Source organism: Zasmidium cellare, assembly GCF_010093935.1.
Source record: "Zasmidium cellare ATCC 36951 unplaced genomic scaffold M409scaffold_67, whole genome shotgun sequence".
NCBI lineage: Eukaryota > Fungi > Ascomycota > Dothideomycetes > Mycosphaerellales > Mycosphaerellaceae > Zasmidium > Zasmidium cellare.
In genome coordinates, this window is record NW_022987011.1 from 86,882 (window position 1) to 111,990 (window position 25,109).

General features: G+C 51.5%; 10 protein-coding genes across 10 annotated transcripts; 7 read left to right on the forward strand and 3 right to left on the reverse strand.

Moving 5' to 3' along the window:
* Positions 1–481: 481 nt before the first annotated feature.
* Positions 482–1,027, forward strand: M409DRAFT_61230 (uncharacterized protein; the record flags this gene model as incomplete). The annotated part of the gene is made up of 1 exon (XM_033814681.1): positions 482–1,027. One exon carries the CDS (start codon positions 482–484, stop codon positions 1,025–1,027), a length of 546 nt encoding a protein of 181 aa, XP_033659851.1.
* Positions 1,028–5,518: 4,491 nt separating this feature from the next.
* Positions 5,519–6,454, forward strand: M409DRAFT_30587 (uncharacterized protein; the record flags this gene model as incomplete). The annotated part of the gene is made up of 1 exon (XM_033810002.1): positions 5,519–6,454. One exon carries the CDS (start codon positions 5,519–5,521, stop codon positions 6,452–6,454), a length of 936 nt encoding a protein of 311 aa, XP_033659852.1.
* Positions 6,455–7,847: 1,393 nt separating this feature from the next.
* M409DRAFT_71375 (uncharacterized protein) lies at positions 7,848–8,267 on the forward strand (the record flags this gene model as incomplete). Its single annotated transcript, XM_033819141.1, has 1 exon — positions 7,848–8,267. One exon carries the CDS (start codon positions 7,848–7,850, stop codon positions 8,265–8,267), a length of 420 nt encoding a protein of 139 aa, XP_033659853.1.
* Positions 8,268–9,504: 1,237 nt separating this feature from the next.
* On the forward strand, positions 9,505–9,858 carry M409DRAFT_38036 (uncharacterized protein; the record flags this gene model as incomplete). The annotated part of the gene is made up of 1 exon (XM_033810851.1): positions 9,505–9,858. The coding sequence occupies one exon, from the start codon at positions 9,505–9,507 to the stop codon at positions 9,856–9,858; it is 354 nt and encodes a 117-aa protein (XP_033659854.1).
* A 928-nt stretch (positions 9,859–10,786) lies between these two features.
* M409DRAFT_30589 (uncharacterized protein) lies at positions 10,787–11,275 on the forward strand (the record flags this gene model as incomplete). The annotated part of the gene is made up of 2 exons (XM_033810003.1): positions 10,787–10,997; positions 11,049–11,275. The coding sequence occupies 2 exons, from the start codon at positions 10,787–10,789 to the stop codon at positions 11,273–11,275; spliced, it is 438 nt and encodes a 145-aa protein (XP_033659855.1).
* A 1,150-nt stretch (positions 11,276–12,425) lies between these two features.
* M409DRAFT_61233 (uncharacterized protein) lies at positions 12,426–13,757 on the forward strand (the record flags this gene model as incomplete). The annotated part of the gene is made up of 4 exons (XM_033814682.1): positions 12,426–12,530; positions 12,593–12,918; positions 12,964–13,193; positions 13,381–13,757. The coding sequence occupies 4 exons, from the start codon at positions 12,426–12,428 to the stop codon at positions 13,755–13,757; spliced, it is 1,038 nt and encodes a 345-aa protein (XP_033659856.1).
* Positions 13,758–15,202: 1,445 nt separating this feature from the next.
* M409DRAFT_71376 (uncharacterized protein) lies at positions 15,203–16,324 on the reverse strand (the record flags this gene model as incomplete). The annotated part of the gene is made up of 4 exons (XM_033819142.1): positions 15,203–15,225; positions 15,267–15,633; positions 15,682–16,140; positions 16,238–16,324. The coding sequence occupies 4 exons, from the start codon at positions 16,322–16,324 to the stop codon at positions 15,203–15,205; spliced, it is 936 nt and encodes a 311-aa protein (XP_033659857.1).
* A 1,038-nt stretch (positions 16,325–17,362) lies between these two features.
* On the reverse strand, positions 17,363–18,622 carry M409DRAFT_30591 (uncharacterized protein; the record flags this gene model as incomplete). Its single annotated transcript, XM_033810004.1, has 3 exons — positions 17,363–18,398; positions 18,454–18,524; positions 18,584–18,622. The coding sequence occupies 3 exons, from the start codon at positions 18,620–18,622 to the stop codon at positions 17,363–17,365; spliced, it is 1,146 nt and encodes a 381-aa protein (XP_033659858.1).
* Positions 18,623–19,838: 1,216 nt separating this feature from the next.
* Positions 19,839–21,363, forward strand: M409DRAFT_61236 (uncharacterized protein; the record flags this gene model as incomplete). Its single annotated transcript, XM_033814683.1, has 2 exons — positions 19,839–19,882; positions 20,055–21,363. 2 exons carry the CDS (start codon positions 19,839–19,841, stop codon positions 21,361–21,363), a joined length of 1,353 nt encoding a protein of 450 aa, XP_033659859.1.
* An 897-nt stretch (positions 21,364–22,260) lies between these two features.
* Positions 22,261–24,426, reverse strand: M409DRAFT_30593 (uncharacterized protein; the record flags this gene model as incomplete). The annotated part of the gene is made up of 6 exons (XM_033810005.1): positions 22,261–22,320; positions 22,376–23,085; positions 23,135–23,505; positions 23,560–23,876; positions 23,942–24,158; positions 24,212–24,426. 6 exons carry the CDS (start codon positions 24,424–24,426, stop codon positions 22,261–22,263), a joined length of 1,890 nt encoding a protein of 629 aa, XP_033659860.1.
* Between the last annotated feature and the right edge of the window lie 683 nt (positions 24,427–25,109).

Here is a 25,109-nt window from a genome sequence, read left to right on the forward strand (position 1 = left end):
GAATACATCTGGACATCGAAAGGTTCATCGTTTTCTGGACGTGGTCGCAGCCGATGGGTTGTCATGGGCTTGGGTTGATACTTGTTGCATTGACAAGACATCAAGTGCCGAGCTGTCCGAAGCTATCATCTCCATGTTCTCATGGTATCAAAAAGCAGAAAAATGCTACGCCTACTTGGATGACGTCGGCGACGAGAGGACATGGAGGGAAAGCCTTTGGTGGAAACGGGGATGGACACTACAAGAGCTGATAGCGCCGGCGACTGTCACATTCTATGATTCTCATTGGCACATGATCGGAACTAAGGCTCAATGGGCAGATGGGATAGAGAAGATTACAAGAATACCCGCAGAGGTTCTCACAGGTCGAAGCTCATAGACACAGTGGACAGTAGCGCAAAGACTATCTTGGGCTGCAGGTCGCCAGACGAAAAAGATCGAAGATCGAGCATATTCTTTGCTTGGTCTGTTTAGAATCAACATGTCACCCTTGTACGGCGAAGGACATAAAGCATTCTGCAGACTGCAACTTGAGATCTTGCAAAAATATCCGGACGACTCGATCCTATCGTGGGCAACAAAACATTGCCATGGTCCAGAAAATGTACTGGCGAGATCACCAGACGATTTCCAAGGCTGCCTGCACATGCAACCAGTTTCACTGCTTCGTCGCGATCCGCCAATGTTTAGCCCTCCTCGGGTAACAAGTTGGGGAATTGAACTACGAGCGAATGCTCACAAGTTGCGGCCCCTCCCTGAATATCGAAGTATCAATGTCGACAATCAACAGCATCGTTTCTTGTGGGCTTTGAGGATGATGGTAGCCTGGAAAGGCCAATTTGAGGAGCTTCCGTGCATCTTGATATTGGCACAAAGTCATCCGGCTCGGTATAACTACCGCCGTCTGGAGTGTCTCCATTCTACGTGGGGGGTAGCGCGTGCACATCTGCGGAAGACTTATCGAGTTGATATTCTTGAGTCCGATACTGTTTTTTATCTGCAATTCGACGATGATCTCGACTCATGAATAGAAGGTTGTACTGGAGGAATGACAGACTCTATCCTTCAGCGAGATATTTAACCAGATTTCCACCTAAAGATCGTCCATCTTCGTCCCCCCTAATTGGCCTTGATCTCCGCCTCTATGTTTTTGACTGCGATTGCAGTCTCTCGCGCTGCCTCCTAGGACTATGTCCGCATTACAGCCAGAGCTTCCCAGGTCTCTGCCATGTCGACGACTCTACGCAGCTCGTGGATCAATTTTACAGCAAGTCGCTCTCTGGCTAATGCGATTGAAAGTTTGTTTTCACCTCGAGTTAAGTTTCACTTATGTGGAGACTTGTTGTTGTTCGTGTTTTCGTCTTCGTTGTTTCCACCGCGTGACTCCTATCGCAAAGTGTTTAGATTGATTATTAGATAAACAACAGGATACAGGCTGCTCATATGTCCGCAGCCTTGTCTATAGAGTGGAATGGGAGTGTTTCAAACGTGCCTTTTAGTGTCATTGCTAGTTCGATCACTGCAAGAACATATGTATGTGGTGAAGCGTTCGTCTTGGCTTCTTATTTCTTGTCAACACTATAAGCCAGTTTCACCATTCGGGCATGTCATACAAGAATATCTGCTCGACACGATTGGAGGCAGTTTTGAGTCGACTAAGAGAGTAAGTCTCTCGGGGCTGCAGGGTCTTACAGGTATGTAATGTTGATAGACATCGGGCTATAGAGTTCAATAATTTGTGTGGGGTTTGGAGGATATGGAGATAAAGTCCATCAGGAATTAGAGCGAGTAGGGATTTTTAAGCTTTAAGGTTTGTAAACCCGATGGGAACGTAACCACACGGGAAAGTGACCTTAAAGCCTAAAAGTCCCTACGCGCTGAAAGACCCGGTGGACTTTGCTCTATATCTCGTAGTAACCCACACAAATTGCTAATCTCTATAGCCCCACCTCTATCAAATGAGAAAATCCTTATTGATTTCGAAGCCTTATGTTCCACAGCCCTATGGAGTCGGTGTTCCTCGTGGAGTTCAACACCTTAAAGTCTGCACCTGAGAAGCCAATCCTGCGTAATAACGACCTAACGTATAGATGACATCGGTGCGAACGCCACGTACACCACAAGTTACGGGCAACGCATTTACCTCTATTCCCTCACTCCAGCATCCCAAGGTATCCAAAAATTGTGATCCCCAGACTCGGGCTTGGATGATGACTCACTGGTGCGGCGTTTGAGCGGATTACGAAACACGGCCGGCGCCTGCAGAGACGTTCGCATGGGCCAGCATCCCTCACTCCCAACATCCCCTACTTCAGCATCCCTCACTCCTCACTCATGCTGGAGTGAGGGATGCTGGAGTAGGGGATGTGGGTCTGGGAGTGAGGGATTCTGGAGTGAGGGATTTGGAGTAAGGGATTCTGGAGTGAGGGATTCTGGAGTGAGGGATTCTGGAGTGAGGGATTCTGGAGTGAGGGATTCTGGAGTGAGGAATTCTGGAGTGAGGGATTCTGGAGTGAGGGATTCTGGAGTGAGGGACGCTGGCTTGGCTGGCTGTAATGCGTGCGGACGAGTTGCATGGCTTGAGTCATTGAGTCATTACTGATTGCGTCCTTAGATGAAGCTCTTTGTGGCCATAGTGATGCAGGTCTGAGGCTCAATGTTCGCTCCAACGAGCAAGCGAATGCGGCAAAGAAAGGCTTTTCCGACTGAATGGTTGAAACTCGTGTGGTTTCTCTCTTCACATGGCGTATTTTCTGTAATTGAACGGCGCTAAGCATAGTGTTGAGTTGGGCGGGGTAGTCAACGAATACTCGGCGGCTGTGACGAAGTCGCAGTAAGAGCTGCATGAGCGCTTGCACTCCACTAGCTCACTGGCTGTAGGCTAGACTGGCTTTCGCCAATTTCTTAAGCTAATACAGTACTATTGATGAAGCACTATTAGACTGAAAGGGGAGCGACTAGAGGCGACCTATTACTCGCCAGAGAGCATCAAAAGGAGGACTCGGAGACGCACGCGGTTTTCGAGAAGGATTTCGAGAGGGATTTCGAGAGGGTTTTGGGAGGGTTTTCGGGAGGGTTTTCGGGAGGGTTTCGGGAGCAAAATCTTTGGAGTCCACTCGCCGCCAATCACTTCGATAGCTGGCTGTCGAGATCAAGGGCAGGCTATGCTAAAGTTAAATAAGAAGACAACCACGGCATCCTTCCTGCTAAAGACTACTTTTCCATGTTTCCAACCCTTCCCATGTCGACACGCCGTACCCTATCGTCCCCAACTTCCGAGAATGGACATCTCCGTAAGAACTATCCCTCCGACAACCTACGCTTCCGCAGTGCTGGTCGGCACCGGTAATATATCCAACTCAATACCTCGATAACGTCAAAGCGCGACACGGCTCCTGCTTGACCGGCTACACTGTCTCCACCGAGATTGCACATATCATCTCAACCGCCGAGAGGCAATAGGCGAGTAATAATAGTATGGAGACATATCGCCTTCCAACCACGTCGTCCACGAAAGACGTAGTTGGATCAACGGAGGATATGTTTGCTGCCCCGTCAGTCGTCTTAGTATGAAGGCCCATTTTCGAAAAGCGGCGGTGTTGTTCTCGTCTGTCTCACCTGTACCAGCGCTTCCGTCGACGTAATTGCGTGCGGTTGAGGACAGCACAGACTTCGCCTCTGATGCCCATTTGGCAATGTCGAAGGTGATTGGAGGTTTTCTGTATTGCAGGCCTTTCTGGAAAACCTCAACCTCATAATCGAGTGGATGATAGTCAACCTTTTGGGAGGGTGCCGGTGCCGTCATATTGCCTAGCTCGTTGGTCGACGCTTGCTGCAGACACAGGTCTTGGACTGTACGATGATATTTACCACTTCAAGTTCCGACATCTTCAAACTCTTTTACGTTCGCAATAGTGAGATAGTTTGACCGGGATGCCACGGTGCGGCATGCGTAAAACGCCGTCAACGTCGATTTCCATGCTCGCCCATGCTCCACTGGGGAAGGAGATCTATACGGCAGGCCGACTGCTGAATTCGAGCAGACTCGGTACCGATCGGCGACCACAGCGAGGGCTTAGAAACTGCTACGCAGAGAGCATTCCTGGGTTCCTGGGTGGATCTCATCACCCCCTTGCCTGGCGTGGTTCTCTGTATCACCATTTGTGAAAGCTGAAGCTACAGCAGTGTACTGTACAGCACTAAATCCGAAGCGACAAATCTGTCATACGGTTTATCGCTGACGCGGCGAGTCGGGACTCGCCGAGGATGCAGAGTTCGCACACGCTGGATTTGTCCACTAGCCGCCTTACAAATTGGTGAAACCCGCAATAGGCATCTCACCTACCGCATCAAGATTAGAGCGAATGGCTAGCGAAGCTCGGTTAGAACAGGATCGTGCCACGGTCGTGCCGTGGATTAAGTACACAGTTTGCCGGCTTTTCGAACGGAGTCAACATCAGTAATGCAGCGGACGAAGCAAGCTCTAGCGAGCAGGTGAAATAGCTTGCGCATTTGAGCTAGAGACTGGATTCTTAGAGTCCTTAGACAATACTGGCTACACCGTGGACTTTAGACCCGCACTCATGGATAGATTTCGGATCCGAATGATTTGGAGAAGTAGAGCTCGGGAAAAGCCGAGTCGAGAACCAAACGCTGAAGCACTCCAAGCTTTCGCGATCTTTAATTTGGTCAACAAGATACACAGCATCACCAACATCAACCCTCGAGACCACCACCTAGCATCGATTACACTATATCCATGTCAGACACGTTGAGCGTGCTCGCTTGGCTGGTTTGCATCGGGACCCTACGTGCGCGCGGCCTAGCGCACACCGGCGAAGACCGACCCGCCAGCTCTATTCCGCTGCCGACAGCTTGCGGCCGTCATGCTTGACCGGTCCTACCACAGTGGACAAATGGTCTTGACAGTTTACGCGCCGGGAAACCCTGGAGGACTGCGCGAAGTACATCTTCGTCAGGTATGTAGGGGCCTTCATTTCTAGGCAGTGGCAGAGTGCTTTGCGCCTTGCAACATTTCTCGAGGAGGACTTACACTTCAGCTGGTAAAGACCCCTCATTTCGTGTGCTCCCACACCATACGTGAAACCGATCAAAACACACCCTCTCACCCTCTTCTCCTCTTTGCAGGTCTGTTGCCGCCAACAGGATGACCACGGCAGTGTTGAGCCTCTACTCTGAATTGCCACTCATGGGCTCACAGGTTCGCATCTTGACGGTCGAGCCTGGGGAGTATGGGGAGACAGCACGGACAAAACTGCGTGTTGGCTACCTGCTCCACGAATCAGGGGCGCTCTTACTTGGAGACACTTATCCTGTCCAATATCAAGCGCTGTCATATCGTTGGGGATCTGAAGGAGAGCCCACAGTCGAGATTTCCTGCAACTACTAGTCACTATTTATCGGAGAGTTAGCATTTCAAGCATTGGCACATCTCAGGCACGACTGGCAGCCGGTGAATGTCTGGATCGACGCCATCTGTATCAATCAAGAAGATTTCATGGAAAAGGCTGTTCAGGTCCCTCGAATGCGCGACATCTATGCGAATGCTGAAGAAGTAGTCGTATGGCTGGGACAGGGAGACCAGCAGATTCGAGACCTTCTTGACCGACTAGCACACACCCCAGACACGGCGACAGCTCGAAAGGCCGCTGAGATAGATGGACTAGGCGACCAGTTGGAGGACCTGTGCGTTTGCTCTGCTTCAGGTCCGAAAACTTCAGAGGAGCTCGTTAAAAGCATGCAAGCTCTGCTGTGCTTTCTATGGTTTAGTCGAGTGTGGTGTAAACAGGAAATCTGGGCAGCTCGCAAAGCATCGCTACATTATGAAGACATTTCATGCCAATGGCAAAACTTCGACGTCAGTTTCTTCGAACGGATGGTTGCGAGTACTACTGGAGACGTTCAAAGTGTTCCGGGCATAATAGCGGCTAGGCAGGGCCTTGCACGAATTCGAAATCAACTTGTGAGAGCCGACAGTGCAACACTTGCAAGCGTGAGAGACAAAGACAAGTGCAACCACTACCTCAGCGAAGATTGCAAGCTGGATATAGTCAACGTCATACGTCGATGCTATAGCAGTCAATGCAAAGACGAGAGAGATCATGTATACGGCCTCATGGGGATGTCTTCGATAAACACATATATCCACGAAGAGGACGATAAGAGGAACGAAATGCTATCTGTGGACTATTCACAAGATCAGAGCACGGCCAAGACTTATGAGGACTTGGCCCGCTATGTCATCGGCCGCGATGATAGGCTCTCCATCGTGTTCTTAAAGGGAATTTTTGATCACGAGCAGCCAAGAGGTAAATGCACTGAACAGCCGTTGCCGACCTGGGTGCCAGACTGGGGACGTGACTACGGGTCGTTGAAATGGTTGACATCAAGGGTTGCAAAACCTTTGAGCGAAGAACAACTGCCGCTGGTGTAACAAGGCTCTTCAATCCCTCAAGGAACGCAGTCCTTAGTCGGCGTCAGATTCCCGCTGCTCCTCTGTGGATACCGGATAGGAACCTTCAGCGGCGAGACCCTTTCATCAGAGTGTTCATCATCAAGTAACCGGTTGAGACATGCTAAGATCGTACACATGAGGACCGGCGTTCTTTCTTTGGCTAAACCGCTGTGTGGGCGCCTGATTGAAAGACTGCCGGGCAACCTGTATCCAGACCTCTCGCACGATGGCGTCTTGAGTTCAGAAATGGTGTGGGCTGTGCCGAAGAGGGCCATGGCCGGCGACATAGCGATTGCTGTCCATGGAGCATATGCGCCTTTATTGGTGCGACAGTCCATGGACAATGTTGCTCAATTTACACTGATCGGGCCCACCGTGCTCCCGGATGATGCTTACCCGTTCACTCATGACGAAAAGGCTGGAGCATCCTTGACCCAAAAGCGCTCCCCACACATTCAACGGCTCTGCGCTTCTGGCAAAGATGTCACTGATCATCTCAGAGAAATCCTCCAAGTTCGTAGGGGTTAAAGGCGAACATTTCGAGATCATTTAGGAGAGCATGTGACAACTCTCCGACGAATGGGCTGGTCAACGGCTCTTCGTCGCAGCTAGTCTGCCGCAAGGGATGCTAGTAGAGCTGCCCCGCTTGTCTGCATCTTGCGCTGTTAATGCATCTGCCGCATGTCTGTCAGGCAGAACGTTGTGAGTGGCCGGTGGTCTCACCGGTCATCGATCCTTGCGAAGGCGTATCTCGCATCCTTGGTCAGGGAGTTTGATTAGGCTCCAGATGCATAGACCGGTGAAAGGTCTAACCAGTCAACTCCAGTTGCAACCCTTCATCTCGTCTCAGACTCCTGTCAAAGACCAAGCAACACCGTCGAAGCACGTACTAGGAGACATGTCGATCGATCTTCACCTCTGCTGAACAGGAGCGTCTGTGGTGAAGAATATGGGCACCTACTCAAAGGACCGCGTTTCCAGGTTCCGTCCTTGACCCGCTCTGGGACTGTCGAGGTTGTAGGGATTGATATACTTGGGCTCCATGCGTCTCAAATCCGACCCGCTAAATACAGATTGTTCGATTGGTTCCTTCCACATCCATTGAGGTAACTTCGCGGCCCTCGATTTCTGGACTAGCACCACAGGCCACACACGATCCACTATTCAACACGACGTACTGGCGATCTGCCGCAGCTCCCCAGCTCCTGAGACCAATCACTTAGCGCAGGAGAGCTTTGACGGTGCTCTTTCGCAGTCCAATAATAGAAGACCTCTGACTTCCTAGCCACTGTGGGAGACTCTTATGTCGAAGTTCCACCCACAGACACCATCCGCTGCATCTATAGCCACCTCTACACAAGAAATGCAAAAGATGAACTCCTCTGTCTCTCGCATTCCTATCCCGTCTGAGCTCGACGACGACGTCGACAATGTTGATCTTCCTACCGGACACATGTGGGCCTATCCATGCAAGCTCTCTTCGTGTCCGGACTACGGCAAGTCCTGGATCCTGCGAAGCAATTTCCTCCTACATTTGCAAGAGCGAGAGGCACACAGTTCCTCAGCAACGACACCTGCTGCACGCCGTGAAATCGAGATAGACTGGCGATATATCACCGATCCCTATCTGCCACCACGGGCTGCTCCAAACTTTCGTTGTCGAGAGGATCCTGCCGAGCAAATCTGGACATATAGCTTCAAAGATGATTGTGGGAACGTGATATCAGGGGAGGGCACACTGGAGCAAATGAGTGACCATAAGGCCTCAACGAAGAACCCAAATGGAATCTAGAAGTGCCGCCGAATCAATAAGCACCTCCGTGGTTGATCGGACGTTGGTTTTCTGGAAGCGGAATGCTGTCGGCTTTGACGATGTGGATGGTTTCCTAATCTCGCACGAGACTCTTGACGGGTCCTGCTCTTTGCTGAAAGGATAAGAATTAGACCATGAAAGCTAAAGAGTATAGTGTCGGTAAGCGGCATGCTGCGACGCTGCTGGAGAAGGACCTCCTCGAGGTCACGATTCTGCGCTTTATGTTTATACGCCTGAAGACGATTTTAAAGTGCTGAAGAATAAATGCGAGCATTACCCCGAGCGGCAAGAAGGCGGCGGTGGCGACAGCAGTATACGAGATATACAGAACAGGGAAACAGAAATCGAACCAAGAGAGCAAGATCTTGAGCATAAAGAGCGAGAAGTGCATACCCTAACAACTCGTAACTTATCTGTCATGTAAAGCTATCTGCCTGTGATGCCCAGAATACTTCGCGTCAGCCCTCACAGATTCTCAAGCCCATCTAGCCGCGCACAGCTTGCTATGCAACGCTGAATATTTTCAGACTGTGTATAGATGACAGTGAAACAATGCAGTCGCGGCGCTTGGCCAGGCGCTTGGGCACCGTACAGCGACCGCCTTTAAGCGCCCGAGCGCCCTCTCGACGCCCTGCAGGGGTTCATCCAGATATGTCTTTTCTTAGGTGCTGACAGTGGAGACAAAGCGAGCGTGTCAACGCCAGCAGTAAGAGGAATACAGAAGTGGTCGCCACTGCATCGCAGTCCTGCAGTGTATTACCCGTGCCTCTAAGCCCATGGACTCCCGCGCTTGCACGCAGCAGCTGCAAATCTCTGATGCACTGTATATGCGTGCGACGCTCTCGACACGAACTCCTTCAATCAATGCTTGACACGTTTGCACCATAAGTAGCCAAAGCAGGCACGCCGCACGCATGCGCTGGCGTTGTTCCTGTCTGATCGCCACTATAGCCATCGGAAGGCTTGACGTCAGTGGGAGACACGTCGAGACGCGGGTGAGAGATTCGACGAGTCTGAGCGACCTACTTATCTTCTCCGGGATTTCAACGGAGAGGTAGCAGAGACGCTCCTTTCATTCTATTTTGCGGCCTTGGACACAAGCAGCAGTGCGCTCACCTAGCTCTTCCAGCTTGTAGCCGACCATCCGGAATGGCTTGAGCGCATTCGCAAGGAAAACCTCTACGTGCGAGGCGGGCAAAGGAGCAAGGCAATGGACATGGATATGCTGGACCGCATGAAGGTGACTCGAGCTGTCGTAAAGGAAGCCCTGCGACTTCGTACACCAGCCATTGCGCTGCCTCGAACCGTCAAGAAGGACTTCCCGCTCACGCCTGGATTTATAGCTAAGAGGGGTCAGTTGCTCATGCCGTCGGTCTGGAAGATCACGCATGATCCTGTTGCCTATCCTGACCCAGATGCATTCAAGCCAGAGAGATGGCTCTTCGGTGACGCAGAGCGCCAGACGAAGAATTGGGTTGTCTTTGGATCCGACCCACATTCGTGCATGGGAAAGGTGTATGCAATGGCCCACCTGATGACCTTGATCGGAAAGGCCAGCATTGAGCGATGATATCATGATCTTCTCGACCATATTTCCACGGGTAAGAGTATATGTACATTGGTGCTACTGGAAGATCTCACTGACACTCTGCGCAAAGGACGGCTGTTGTCTGATCTTCAGCAAGAGACCCGCAGGTTCTGCTGATGACGAGAACTTCTAAAAGCATTGTTGTAGACCAGACCGATCGCAAAGTTGCGCGGAGCTCGCAGCCAGCAGACATGGTACCTTTGCTAGGCTATGTCATATCCTTCACTCCCACCGACGGCTCGCCTGATGCGCCCGGCGTGCAGTAATCACTGGTCCACAGCGTCTGTGCTATCCTCGCCGCTAATCGCTTTGATGGCTGGCTGTCGAGATCACGTGCAGGCGATACTAAGGTCAAACAAGAAGACATCCATGGCATCCTTCCTGCTGAAGACTACCTTTCCCATGTTTCTAACACTTCCAATATCGACGAGGGACCCCGAAAGCGGCCAGCGACGCTCATGTCGTCATGGCGTGGCGTCCTGACGGTCTGAACTGAAGCGAGCCTGCATAATACTCAAGGGGCTACCACTGCATCGATTGAGACATCGCCGGAAGCATCGCCTGATGAGGTTTGCCCACGTCGGCGATGTCTGGATTTTGTGGCTGGAGGGTGTTAGACGCTGCCTGATGTTTGGAGGGTTCCCACTGCCTCTATGTCGCTACTTTCCGTGGGGACACTGTGACACATCACCCAGCTCATATGTCCTGGTCTTATACGTCTTTGACTCTGTCCAGCCGTGGTACTTCTCATCCGCCCTCATCGTTATCTGAAACTGAAGACACGAATATGGATTGAAGCGTCGAGGATAAGGGTGACCGAGAGGTATAAATTGCTCGAAGTAAACCTGAATTTCGTCAATTCCCTGTCCTATCCGAAGAAGAGAGAGGACGAAGCTATTCGCTTTACGAAATGGAAAGGACCACAAATGCAGAGAAACTTATAGCCTACGCTTTCACAAACCGAGATCTCCTAAAAGAGGCGCTTGTTGCCGCAGGGAGTCGCGAAGTCAAGAACGTCGACATTCGACACGATGGCGCAAACAAGGGCCTTGCAATGGTCGGAGATGCTCTGATCCGGCTCATCATTGTTGACGAATGGTTCTCCGGACAAGAGACTCGCGGTGGGGATATTTTGCTTTATCGTGAATACTGGTGCTGATTCCTACCAATAGCAAAATGCGAAGCAACGGTCCAAAAACTTGCTTGCAACGAACACCTCAGCACTCAGGGCCACGAAGCCAACGTCGACTCTGACATCTTCAAAGCCACGAGCCAAAAAGGTGTTGTGGCAGTAACCACCATGGCCACTACTGTCGAGGCAATTATTGGGGCCGCTTGGTACGACAGCGGGAAAACCTTCGAAGTTGTTCACTCGATTGTGAAGAAAGCCATTGAGTGAGGTGACCACTAGTACAGCTCTTAGTATTGCCGTTTCTTGTCAACCGTAGATCGTTTATGACCAAACTCTACAGGAGCTTCCACGCACCAATCAGCGAGCCAAAATTTTCAAATTATCCCTGATGATTGCTCCTGTGTCGCCACGGAATGCTGCCGCAGACACAGAGAGGTAAAGGCACCTTTCACCACATGCCGCAGACACAGAGAGGCAAGACACCTTCCACCACATTACATGTTCTGGAGTCAGACTCAATGGACGCATGAGTGATCTCATTCGAGCACCACCTCGTCCTAGGCCTTGATCAAGTCTCGCGGGCATCGATACTTTTGCGGAGCCTGGAGTTGTCTTCTTCCAGAACTCGATTCTGGGCTTGTAGTTTCGCATTCTCCTGCTCCAGATGAGTAATATACTGCCATTGCAGACGACTTCGCTCGTTGCAAAGCTCTGTATGTGTGTCCGACGTAATGTTGGCCACCTTCAACAAGTTGTTTGCCTTTTCTACTTCCTCCCGAGCGCTCATCAGCGCGCGGCTCTCTCGACTCGTGTCGTCGGCCATTCGCCTCCCAGATGATCACGAACAGCTTGCGTGTCCGGTGGATTGTGAGGTTGTTTGGCGGCTGCCCTAATCATGGGAGCTGAGCTTGCCGTGCTGGTTGGTACTGGAGGTAAGCGTGTTTTCGATCGTGGAAAGCTGGCTGATATAGCGCTAGGGCAATCTCAAGACTGATGATGTTGTTCAAAACAAGACCTCTTGTGTGACTAACTGAAAGCCTCACCGTCCATACTGGCTGAATCTTGAGCTGTCTCTACGAACATCGCGATAGCAAAGACGCTTTGTGCATGACGTCACAGCGGAGCGGACCTGACGTCACACTTTCCATTCGCAAAGCGACAGTAGGCGCCACCCACCGCCTGGGGCAGGTGCTGGTGCTAGCGCTGCTAGTGCGTCCGCGCAGCCAGTCGCAGGCCGAGCCCCCCGCGCATTAGAACTACATGGAGGCATGAAGAAGGCGCATGTGGGTCGGACGGCGTCTTTCTTCACACCTGCATGAGAAGGTGCGTCACTACATCATATAGGGATTCGCCGTGTCATGCCCCGGCCATTGGCTCTTTCCGCGCAGACATCGTGGGTCACACTTTCTTTTCCATCATGCCCTCTGCAAGCCAACACCAAGCAGAGGGCGCCGCGCCGAGGACCAAGAGGGGCTCCATTGCCTGCGTCGCCTGCAACACCTGCCGTCGTCGCAAGACCCGGGTACCACCACACCCTCTCCGCCCCTCGCCCCTCCAGGCTGACCTCTAACCTTGCCTCTCCAGTGCGATGGAAAGCGTCCCGCGTGCAGGCGGTGCAAAGACTCCGGGAAGACCTGCGTCTACGAGGCCAACGTCAACGAAAGTCGTCAGGCCGCTCTGAAGCGCGAGAACGAGGAGCTTCGTCGGCAGTTGGCACGCTTCAATGACCAAGCTGACCGGCAGCACATCGATCCTCACGCGCCGCAAGATATTGCTGCCCATCCCCCTGACGACGAGTCATTGTCGACCCTGGCCCCGAGCCTGAGTAGTCACTCGCAATCGGCGGCCCTTTCACCTATGTCTTCCTGGACCGCCTCATATCCACACGCTTTCTCAATCACAGACGAAAGGTCGGTATAACAAGCCGCTTTCTCCATAGGCAGTCCAATCCATAGTCTAAGCTGGACGAACAGGGACCATCAAAGCATGGGCATGGGCATGGACAGCAGGAGGTCTTCGCGCGCGTCTCTGCCCACCTCCACATCAACTTGCCAGGCCCTCATCCACGCCCTCACTTCGCAATCCGACAATGAGGCCACTATGACCCTGGCGAAGCTACGGCTTGGCATTCCGTGGAGCCAGATTGTAGACCAACTGGCAGACTCTGGCCACCCTATCTCGCCATGTACGTGCCAAGTCGACCCGCAGCCACATAGCGCAGCGACAGACAGGCATGGCCAAGCCAGTCGTTCGATTTCCGGTTTCGACAAGTTTTCATGACAAAATGAACGGGAAAGCGATCGATTAGTTGCCTTCGAGTGGCATGGGCAGCCCGTCTTCGATTGAAGGCGGAGCGCGTTTTCGATGCGAAGCACGGGAAACGACCCACAGCAACTATTACCGAGACCAACGACAGACCCCCCAAAATCTCGACCACAACAGTAATGATTACAACAACAATTACCGAGACCAACGACAGACCCTCCAAAACCTCATCGAGTACAGTAAAGATTCCAACATCAAGCCCACGTCGGCTCGCGAGCCTCCCAAAGACGAAGAAACATGGACAGCAGAACATATATGCAAGATACGTCTAGCAGAGATAATGGAAATCCCAGTCTATAGAAAGCTTTCGATCCTCCTCAAGTCCAAGGACGGCCGAATCGCAATGCGAATCAGTACATTGAATCTTTACCATGCATCCCAAGCCAGGCTCCACGATGCTCTAGTAGAACAGCCTGGCCTCTGAACATCAACGGTGTTAGAAATGACTTGGATAAGACGTGTAGATGGTTCAATTAACTTAGCGTTCATTCAAACCTTATCTAGACTACCATAGCTCTTTGAGTAGTACTAGACTAGAGAAGAGGGAGACTTTGCTCGCGGAAGCCTAACTACCAATTCCGTTCAGACTCGGTATCGCCAGCTAGTAAGTGAAGACTTGTCCTCAGGCTTTCAAAAAGCTGACAAGGTGTTGGAGGGCGATAGCAGGACTCGCTTTCTTCAATTTGTGCAGGTACTGTTGACATAGGCTCCAGAGGAAGGGGGACGAGCGACTAAACTTCTCGCAGATCCGTGGCTACGATCATATGATGATTACTTCTTCTAAATCTCGCGGCTCCAGCCAATTTTGGGCGACAACAACGATGCCGTACGTCTCCTAAGACAGGGAGTAGGCGGATCTCGCAAACGCAGCAAATCTCGCAGAACCTAGAATCCTAAGTGGATAGTTGGCGCTCTCGTACATCCTACTTCGAATTAAAAGGAGCAGGAGGCCCGTGGTCTAATCTTGGTGTCATAACTATGGGACATAAATTTGTAATAACCCACATGTACGAGTATTTAACTTAAACTAGAGATTAAGAAATGCTTGATAAAGGAGTTGTCGGAGGAGGGTGATTTATTCCTGGCATCAACCCGATACTCTGTTCATCAATCAAGTGCTAATTTAGTTCTACAATCCTGTCTCAAGGCAATGTTTCACTCTCACAAGGGGTCAGGTCTATTTTTTCCACTCTAGCGACAAAGCTGCCGACACTAAGAAAGGCGTACGGAGCAGTTATGAGCGGCCTAAACCACTTTGGATACAGTCGATGGACATGGCAAGGTTCGAGGAGTACAAGGAGAACATACTACAAGGAAACCGTCCCTTCACCCGCAAAGTGGAGAGATTAAGCACATAGGATGGCTCACGAGGTTTGGCCATAGTGAATCATCATCGTCTGTCACTATCAAGTTCTCCAAGCCGGAATGTGCCAACAAGGCCATTGACGAGGGACGGGTATGGCAGGGCGAGCTGATACAATGCGAACGGTACGATAGGCAGTGTTGTCCGCGGCAGTTTTATCTGCGGCAGTGTTTCAATTGTCGAAGATATGGCCAATGCAATGCAATGTAAGGCAATGCCGAGACGTAGCTACTGCACGAACGACCGCACCCGCCCGACGTTGCGCTGTGGTTATTGTTGTCATAGACGGTGGGTGTGGTGGTTTAACACTTGGTGGCCTAGATTCACAATCCGACATTCTCTTGTCTCTTGACCTCGAGAAATTGGTGGAAACATCTAATTGCGATATAAAAGCTTTCACTACCAAGCTATGGCCAAATCAACAACATTCTCACGATCCGCATTTCCTGTCGTCCTGCGCGGATTACATTATCCTTCTGCTCATCTGCTACAGATAGTACACCTGCTTAAGCAGCATTCCGAACACCTTCTACCATCACGCAGAATGCGCATGAATAGGATCCTGCGTACCATTAACACCACCGGCATAGTTGTTTTGCGTCTGCTCAGAAGTCCCCTTCTCACTGACGGGAGGAGGACCATCCTGTAAAGGATCCCGAATCCTCAGTCCAAGACGCTGGGGATCGATACTCCAGTGTCCCCAGATCAACGCGAGAGAAAACACCGGCTTGGCCATAAAGTCCAAGCAGCCGTAAAAGACAGCCTCATCGTTAGGAGTGATCACATTTCCGCCCTCGCATAAGCCCCAAGCGATGGGATAGAGGAGCCAAATGAATAGTGTCAAAACACCACAGAGCATGAAGACACGATGCACGTCTCGACCTAGCCTGGCGGCGCTAGCTCGACCGACGATGGCGAGTTCGTAGAAGACACCGAACTATATTCGTTAATTTTACAACCATCCGCAGCAGCCTTTCAAACTTACCATAGCGAAACAACCGAACGCATAAAATCCCCACTTATAACGCGATTTGACCAACGCTCCAATCAGTCCCGTAACGATCATCGCCTCGTCCATAGCGATAGTCCAGAGAATCGTCGGCCAAGGCAATCCTGCCGTGAGACAGAGATCCAAAAGGAGCATTGGCGTCGTCACGAACCAGTCAATGTACCGTGCATAGAGAATTTCTCTGTTCCTCCCCATTCCCCCATCGTTATTTAGGAACTCAACGTCAATAGGGGTCCAGCCAAGGTTACTGCCCATGGCGAAGTAGGCGATGCAGGCTACCATGCACAGGCCGGCGGAGAGGTAGAAGAAGACACGGTCGGTGCGAGGTTTGAGGGCCGACAGACCAAGGATGGTAAGAGAGACAAAGCCCATGACGGACATGATGGCGAAGTAGAAGTCAGAACCCCAGGTGGTGATGGCAATCTGGACAGTTTTCTTGGAAGAAAGTCAGCAAATTGGCTCAGAACGACAGATGCCTTGACTACTTTGGGTTTGATTAGACACTTGCATTGTTTTGAGTGTTCGTATTCACGATGAGAGCATTATTCGCCTCAACGAGGTTGGCGCCAAGCCAAATGAGTGCGCAAAGCACAGTCTGCATTGAGGACAGACCTGTCATTGTGGACTGTCGTGTGGAGAATGAAGAGTGTAAAGGCGCATAAAGATTGACACTGGGGAATTGTTCACGAGAAATTAGTTGATACTTATACAACTCCATCTGCAATTTCACTCACCAGGTCATGATGACCATCGCCTGTTCCGGCCATAGCCCGCCGGATGTACTTTACCGGAATCCGGAGCTTCCACCGTCAAACCTTAACTTCGCTCATCATGACTTTCTCCACGAGCGAAAAAACTTCGCGGCTAGCGAAGATGTAGTGCTGAGAGTAGCAGACGAGCACCCTCATAGTTGACTCTGATGGAGTATAAGTCGAAAACTCATCGAGACAAGGCTGCATAAGAACGATTGCGCGGTAGGTATCGCGGAGGCTTTTCACGACGCTGCTCACGGTGGGAGAAGTATAAGATCAAGACGATGGATAGCCAATACTTCTCAAAGTGTGATCGACATGGACTTGTGTGAAGTCATGTCGCCGGATTCCCTGCCTTCAACCCCACGCTCGACTGATCCGCGGTATCACTGCTCCTACTGTTGAACTGCACAACAACTTTGAGCAGGCCTAGCGACGGCAGCACTGCCTTGCCGAATTTGCTTTTATCTCCGTCCTGGCACGCAACGTTCTGTCATATCATACAAAAGGCAGAAAACACTCTCTGCATTTATGTGCCCTAAGACATTACCTTGTCCATTTTCTTCGTTGTGTTGGTGTATCGGTGTGCACTGACACAGACGAGATAGCTCCACATCACAACTTCAGAAGTCAACGTACCGCTTTAGCAGTCCTCTTCCTGCGCTTCAACGCCATATTGATCTCAGTGGGAGGCGGACTGAGTGGTGCGAACATATCGTACAATTACGACGTGCGAGGCGAGGGAAGAGTCTTGATCATGAGTGGTGGTGAATGACGATCATCGTCTGTGCAATTGACCGACTGCGTCAACGCTGGAAGTACGTGCAGCGTTGGGGAGGATCGCCGCCGCCCGACTTTGCGCTTGCGATTGTGAAGAATCTAGATTGTGAAGAATCGATGCCCAATCAGATGCCGCCGAACGCCAGAGGAAGGTGCTGCCTCATCTCGACGCCACGCGCCTCGACACAGTTGAGTTTCTTCAGTCCCGCAGCACGCTGGCATCGCAGCGGGAATGCGTCATCATTTCTGATGCCGCTTGCCTGGGGAAGTGGACTTGTGCGCGCCTTATTGTACTGATGTATCCCCACGCAACGACACTGCCTCGACGGCTCAACATCATGCTGCAGCGCCAGCTCCTGCAAATGGGTCCGCTGCGTTCGCAAGGCCAGCAGCAATCGATTAAGACGCGTGTTCTCCGCCTGCAGCGTCCTGGCGTCCGTCTCCAGTTTCTTGTGTGCCAGCTTGTTCCTGGACCGGCATTTGGCTGCTGCAACGCGGTTTCGATCGCGCAACTCCGCCCTGTCCTTGTTCGACATTCTCTTGCTGACGTTGCTGCTTGAATGGTCGCTCACGACATCCGGTTGTTCCATCACATCGCTCGTCTGAACAATGAATTGTTCGAGCTCAGGGTCTTGCTTGCGTTTGACACGATTCGTGAGCGGCAGTCGGTCGAATGCAGTCCAGTCATCCATGATCGAGTGGTCAAAGTCCTGGAGTGCTGAGTATGTTTGGCTATCGTGCATGCCCAATGGGATGGTCATTTCATGTGTCAACATTGGCTCAATGATCGGAATCTGCTCGTCAGCCCAGGTCGGGAACGAGTCTTCTGGCGGCGGTGGCAGGTCGCTCATATCCGGCGGAATGAATGTTGTATTCTCAACCAATTCATCATCAAGACTCAAGCTGGCAGCGGGCTCAAAGACCTGATCATCATTCTCACACTCCACAGGATTGGAATCTGGCGCCGAGCACGACGTCTCCGGTGGAGTGATGATCCGATTCGCAGCGAAGCCCTTGTCACATGGTGGATTCGGCGAGTCTGCAGAAGAGCTTTGCGAAGCTTGCAACTTGGCCTCTAGCTCGCCAATTTTGTTCTCCAAGTGCGCAACATACGCAGGGCCGCGAAGCTGCTTGACAGACACGCCGTAGGAGCATTCAAGCCTACCCAACGACATCAGCTTGGAACTCGCCCATAGAATAGACAGATCCGACAAACCCTACGGCGTCACACGTACAACAGGGCGTTTCTCCATTGCACTTGGCCTTTCGACGCTGACATTGGTCGCACTGGTGCCCGGGATTAGCTTGCGCGAGTCTTAATACACGACCTCGGAGGAGCGATGTACAGCTTTTGCAGTCCTTCTGGCTTTGCTCTTCCAAGACATGATGCTTTTACATCAAGTGTTGGCAGTTCGTAGACCTTCTCAGCGCAAGAAGGTACAGACGAGGCAAACCTTTGCAAGGCTATAAGGAATAAGACGCCTTTGATCTCATGGGGTCAAGCCTTCCGGAACAGCCTCCGGGTGAATGCTGTTTTGGAGTTGGCCGTTGCGACCAGAGATCGTGTCTGAGACCCAGTACTTAAGAATGTGGAGTTGTGGGTTCAAGAAGCGCGTACCGAGGTTGGGTCGTCTGCAAGTCTGCAAACTTCAGCCAATCTTTTAGTGTGAGACTAGTGATAAGTGGGAAGAAGTAGCCACCTCTTGTTGTGATGGAGGACGATCAATGGCTCGTGATGCCGATCTTCCCAACGCTGCGGGCCCTGTCGTGTTCCTGCTGCTTAGCGAGAGAGAGACAGCACTAGAACGCCACTCATCGCCGATTCCCCACTGGCTGTCCCGAATCCAGCGAGACCATCTCCACGGAGCTCACTCCGCCCCTCCTACCTCATGAGACAGTCAGCAAGGAGCTGTTCGCCGAGAGATGCGGAAGGTCAGATGCGACTGCATCGGGGATCAGCACTCTGGATGGGTCAGTCTTCCAACAACCTACGATTGTTATGCAAGACAACGCAAGGATCCATACAGCAAAGGCAACCTTAGCCCTCTTCAGGCAGTCAAACACTAGGTTAATGGACTGGCCAGCAAGCTCTCCAGATCTTAATCCAATTGAGAATCTTTGGAGCCTTCTTAAGTACAGGATTGGCCTCCATTTGCCATCAATAAGAGCTGAGGTTATAGAGGCAGTTAAGAAGGAGTGGGCTGCTCTTACTACTGCTGATATATCACGTATTTGCCAGAGTATGAGGGAACGGTGTCAAGCAGTTATTGATGCTAAAGGAGGCCATACAAGGTGGTGATCCACTTATATATCTTGATAGTTAGTTGAAGGATCAACGCTAGACAGGGGTTGTCATGATTCTTGCTCCAGTCTGTATACAGTATATACCCGTCCCAGCCAGGGACACATTCCGGAGAAAACGCCGTGCGTGGCTGTTTTAGAGTCTGGCTAGCGCCTCGAACTTGCTCGCAGCGATCTACGATGTCCCCTGAATGTGATGCATTATATTTGTCATTCACAGAAGCCCGCTCTTCACTTATCTAAGCGTAGAACGTCTGCTCGATTTGCTGCGTTCCATGATCACAAGTCTACTGCAGCGAAATGGTGCCAAAGCAAAGGCGAAGGGTATCGAAAGCGGTGAGCAGGTATGAACCTTCGCCATTGTAACATGCTCTGACTGATCTTCCCGGCTAGTGCGACCACTGTCGGCGTCGAAAGGCTAGATGCGATGGTGAAGTGCCATGTAGTGCCTGTGGCAACATCGGGTCAGCATGCCTCCAATTGTTGCAGCCTAGCAAACAGTTGCTAATTCCTTAGGCTCCGCTGCTCGTACGGCAACGACGTGAAACAACGTAGCGGTACAGCGTACATTGCGCAGCTGGAGATGAGAGTTAGACAGTTGCAGGCGGAACTTCGAACGAGTGAATCCTCCCAAAGCGGCCGGCTGCTTTCAGTCCCTGACGCTGATATACCGGCTGATCGATTTACCGACTCTCCCTCGGACATCGTGACAGATTCTCGTCATGTAAGCACATCTGGTGCGCGAGAGCTCCTTGCAGCCCAACCTTCTCCAATGGATGTCAGTCCGTTCCCTGGAGATCCTGGGGATTCTTTCGAGGTCAGCGGCGCCGAGTCTCCAGTTGCCGGTAGCGGGCTTTCGCCAATGGACGGCAGCTACATTGCCTTTGATGAAAATGACGATGGAGTTCCTTTCGTTAGCGATGATCACTTCGTCCCCGGCAGTGACGCCCCTGTTCTCCCTGGCGAGTCAAATATTTGGTCACCTGGCGTGGGATTAATAATGGACGAAGAAGCTGACCTTGGAACGCTGAGCCTAAGTTTTGAAGATGCCAGTTCGCGAAATGGATCTTGTTACTCGGGGACCTGGTCATCGTCCACACTCACACAGCTTGCTTTGCCATCTGCGGAGCTGACTTCTGAGCAAATGCCAGCCTTCCCAACCTTTGTTGCTAACGGATTCTATTCCCCTCATCAATTCGAGCCACCAGTGGAGAATCCAGGCCATCTTACTCGATTCGAGACACTCGAGCTCCTACAGCCACTTGGAAGTCAAAGCTCGCAGTCGCCAGAGGAGGGGTTGTTGGCCCACACGTCTCTTTCGCCACACGAGAATGCCGGTGTAAGACCCTACGTTTCTTACACTTCTAAATCATGTACCACACCGGAAGCCATCTTAGGTGCAAAGCAAACCTTACCTCGCGATCCACATCGCAGCGACGATGACAAGTCCGACGATAACGATCCAACTCTCAAACGTCGTGCCACCGTACTAGTGCGCGAGCGAAACCGCCTCGTCGCTACCAAATGCCGTTCGAAGAAGAGAGTCGCCCACGACCAGCTGGCGAGTGTCGCGCGAGAAATGGAGTTCCAGAACCGCAGCCTGACAGAGGAGGTCATTCAACTGCGACCAGAGCGGGTACGGCTGCTGGAGCTGGCTCTCAGGCATGATGCCGCTGCCGTCGACTGCACGTTTGGGCCAGTATTGTCGGCTTGCGCTTCTTCTCGCTTTGAGAAGTCGTCCACGTGGGAGGGAAATTCGGAATGCACATCGGCGCCAAACAATAATTTACTTGAGTTTGCCACTTACGCGTTCCCACATCATTGATCGTGTTAAAGCTCAATGTGTGTCAATCTAGCTTGCGATTCCTGCCGGATAGAATCTGGTCAATTACCTGCAGCGTTGAGGAGATCATTTCATTTCCTGCCTGTCCTTGCGTTTTGGGACACTAAGTTCGTTACCAGACGAATCGCTTACTACCAGTGCTCGCCTTTCACTTGTCTATAAGGTAGCCAGCTGAGTCCGAAATGTTAAGGAAGCTTAGTGTGAATTCGCTCAAGAAAGTGAATAAGACGGACGTACGTAGGACGAAAGCAGGATAATGCCTAGTCTCCTCCTTGCAGCGCTTAGAAATCTGGCGATGTATGGCCTTAGGGCGTGGTAATAGTCATGTGGACTTAGAGAGAGGGAATGGCGAATAACAGTATAGCGATCGCCGAGTAGAACTTGGTATAACAAGGGGGTTTAAACATGCCGAACCTCTGTGTCACTCGTGCTAGTGCGTGTACCAGTTGCTATTACGCCGTACGTTGCGCTCTTAGTGCTTGCTCTGTTTCAGTTTAACAAGTCGTCACCTTCGAACCCTTTGCAAAAGCGTCGTAATGGCGAGAACCGTCACTGTAGCTATCGGCTCTACGCCACTGTTTGTAAGTCATGTAATTTAGCGACAATAAGAACTTAGATGTTAGCAGTAGAGCTTACAGTACAAAGCGAGAAATTATAGTGTTCCTTGTCTCAGCTGTTATTGGCAAAGAAAAACTAGTCGTAGCAGTAGATCTAAGTAGAACAAAGCCAGCCGCGGTCACGTGACAGTCTTGTGCACCGCTTCTGCGTGGTTCTGTAGGTGCATCTTGCTGTTTAGAGTGATCTTACAGCACGGATGTGGACAGTAGACTGGCTCATCATCTGGAAGGTACTGTAGATGTCGATTTTGGAAATGTCTCCTTAAAGTCCCTCGACTGTGGAATTCCTTTGCACGGCGCTCGGACGATAGCGTCGTGTCCCCTAGGCAGAATATGCATTGGGTAGGGTGGCATACTAGCGGGAAAGATAGGTTTACCTCCTCCTTATTATCATCATCTGATGGTGACAATGTTGTATTCACGCCACGAGGGCGGCAGACTTTAGGCATGACCGGCTCGCGCTTTTGGCTTAGTACAGCCACAGCAGCGATGGCTTCCGAGCGACGGTTGCTTTCCTCCTCTGGATCGAATGGGACAAAGCTGAGGAGTGCATTGAGCGCCCGGGAACGATGGCTGCTCAGGGGTTGTTCGTCCTCTAGCCCGGCCTTCTGCTGCCTCTTCTCGACGCCGTGGTTCAGTTGCCGCTCGATATCCAGTGTGGGCTGATGCCGTTGGTATAGCCTCCTGCTTTCGGCGACTATCGCCTTGCGAACCGCCTTACTTGTGTTCTGGCAGTCGCGGACCGCATGTCGATAGACGCTGTAGATAGCCGATCCCCTTGCTCGACTGATTGTCCTATATCGCTTACGAATCTTGCTCTTAAGCCCTTTCCGGTACCTTCGAAGTAGTTTGACCTCTGGGTGTCTTGCAACTTGGGCCTGCTGCTCGGCTGTCAGTGCCGTTAGCCGACGAGGGTCGATTGTGCGGGACATGCCGCTAGCCGCTCGCATGACCGCCGTCTGTGGCTCAAGACCGCGAAAGGCCGCCTGTGTGTCCGCCGTGATGTAACGCGATAGGTAGCTGTTCTGGAAGACGGCGGATGAGGCATGCTGGAGGATAAGATTTCGCTGTGATTCACTAATATGGCCTGCTGTAATTAAGCGATCGGTACGTGCGTGACAACGTGCTGTACTTACTACTGCTATCGAAAGCTTCACCTGCTCCCCTACGGAAACAGTACGGGCCGACCGGAAGGTAGAAGCCCGTGGCCTTGCCCAAGGCGTTGAGCTTGTCTCGCAGCCAGGTCGCGGTTGCAGCCACGTCTGGCGACACAACAACGCCGCGCACTTCGTGCTTAAGCCGGCGGAAGATGGGAATCCGCTGCCATTCTTCTTTGATTGGTAACCGCTGCTCGTGTAGACCGGGAGTGACTTTTAGGCGGAAGAGTTGGTCGGGTTCAGTAAGTCCATCAAACGCCTGGTCGGCAAACATCAGACTCAGAAGCATTATCTGAGGGCATAGAAGAAGGCACGGCTCGCTTGCGACTTGCGGGATGGGGATCGTGTTGCTACACCGATCTCGTTAGCTAACAGATATAAATCGTTGGCTAAGAGCCACATACTGAGCCTTTGGACCCAGGTAGCTCTTCGTTTGGGTGAGGGTAACGTCAACGACAAGCCTCGGCCATTCGCCTCCGTTCGGATCTTTGAGGAGAGAGAGCGCGAAGTCGCTATATGTGATGCCCATTAGAGCACTTGGACGACTGCCGGTGATTCCTGCGAGCTGAATCAACAACGCTAGCTGCACTCTTAAGCGCTCATGCTCCATGGGTACTCGACTCGAGCCCCAGAGGACTTTTAGTAGCTCGAATTCGTCCTCGGCCCGTACGATTGCTTTTGGCTTCCTCTCCGTGCTCAGCTCGAAATCTGCGGCTAGTCTCTAGCGCACCTACGTATTCTTAGTGGGTGAACAAGAGGAAGGCATAGTGTAATGAGCCAACTCACGCCATGCATCTGAGTCTTGACGAGAGGGTTGATATCCACAATGCCCGTCTCTTTCCGCCGCATGAGCGTAAAGACATTCCAATAGGTCTGTAGAGTGCTGGCGTGGCGCACACTGGCACGTCGCGTGTGGAGGACGTAGTGGAAGAAGTTGTCGAGAACCTTGATGGGCATTGCCTTCAATGTGGCTATTGCATCTTTTCCGACGTGCTCGCAATATCTGATCCAGCGCCGGTCAGTACACCGTAGGGCTGGCGATTGTGTCTCACGTACTGGTCCCAAAGCTCTTTAATCCAATCACTCAAGCTCTCTGTGCCTGCTTTGTAGATCTTCTGCGTGTGCGAGGTGTCGTCGAACTCCTCTTCTCTACGGCGATAGTATTCCGCCGAGCCCACGTCGGTGGCATCGACGTCCCAGATGGCGTGGACGGCTGATCGAGGGGCGTTGTGACCTCGGCGGCGAAGGCGAGGTTTGATCGATCTCGTCATGACGGTGCGCTGGCTGGGAGGTGAAGGGTACGGTAAGAGGAGGCGAGAAGGAAGCGTGAGTCGAGGGCGACAATGGAGGGCCCCAAGGGCCTGATAAAAGACGGCGGCACGGGCGCAACATGGCTGTGCGACAGCATGACACCCCCAGGGTCAGGCGGCTGCGTCGAAAGTCAAGCCCTCTGTTTCAGGCTCCAGGAAGAGAGTTTGATAGAGGGGAAGTGACCGGGGTTGAACGGGCGCACGGGCCGGACCGAATGCAGCTGAAGACGTGGGGGCGCGCAGGAAATCCAGCAAAAGTGCGCCCGAAAAAGGCCGCAAAAGCAGCCCGAACGGGGCGCAAAAATGTCGCGCCCTCGATAAAGACTATAAATTAGTTCTAAGTTACTTTTATTCGAGACTAATACTCTAACTTCTAGTAGCTTAGAGTTAATTATTTAAAATATATAGCTAAGATTTTACTATATCTAATAGTTATTTTTTACGAATAATACTATTAGGTAAGTAATTTAGTTAAAGCCTCTAAAAGGTCTTATATAAAAAGTACTACTTAAAGCTAGTAGTATTACTTTATATAAGTTTACTTATAAGTAATATATAATACTATATATATTATAGGAATAGAATACGTATTTAAAGTATTAGGGGCTTAAAGTATAGAAAGAGCTCGAGTATTATATAACTTA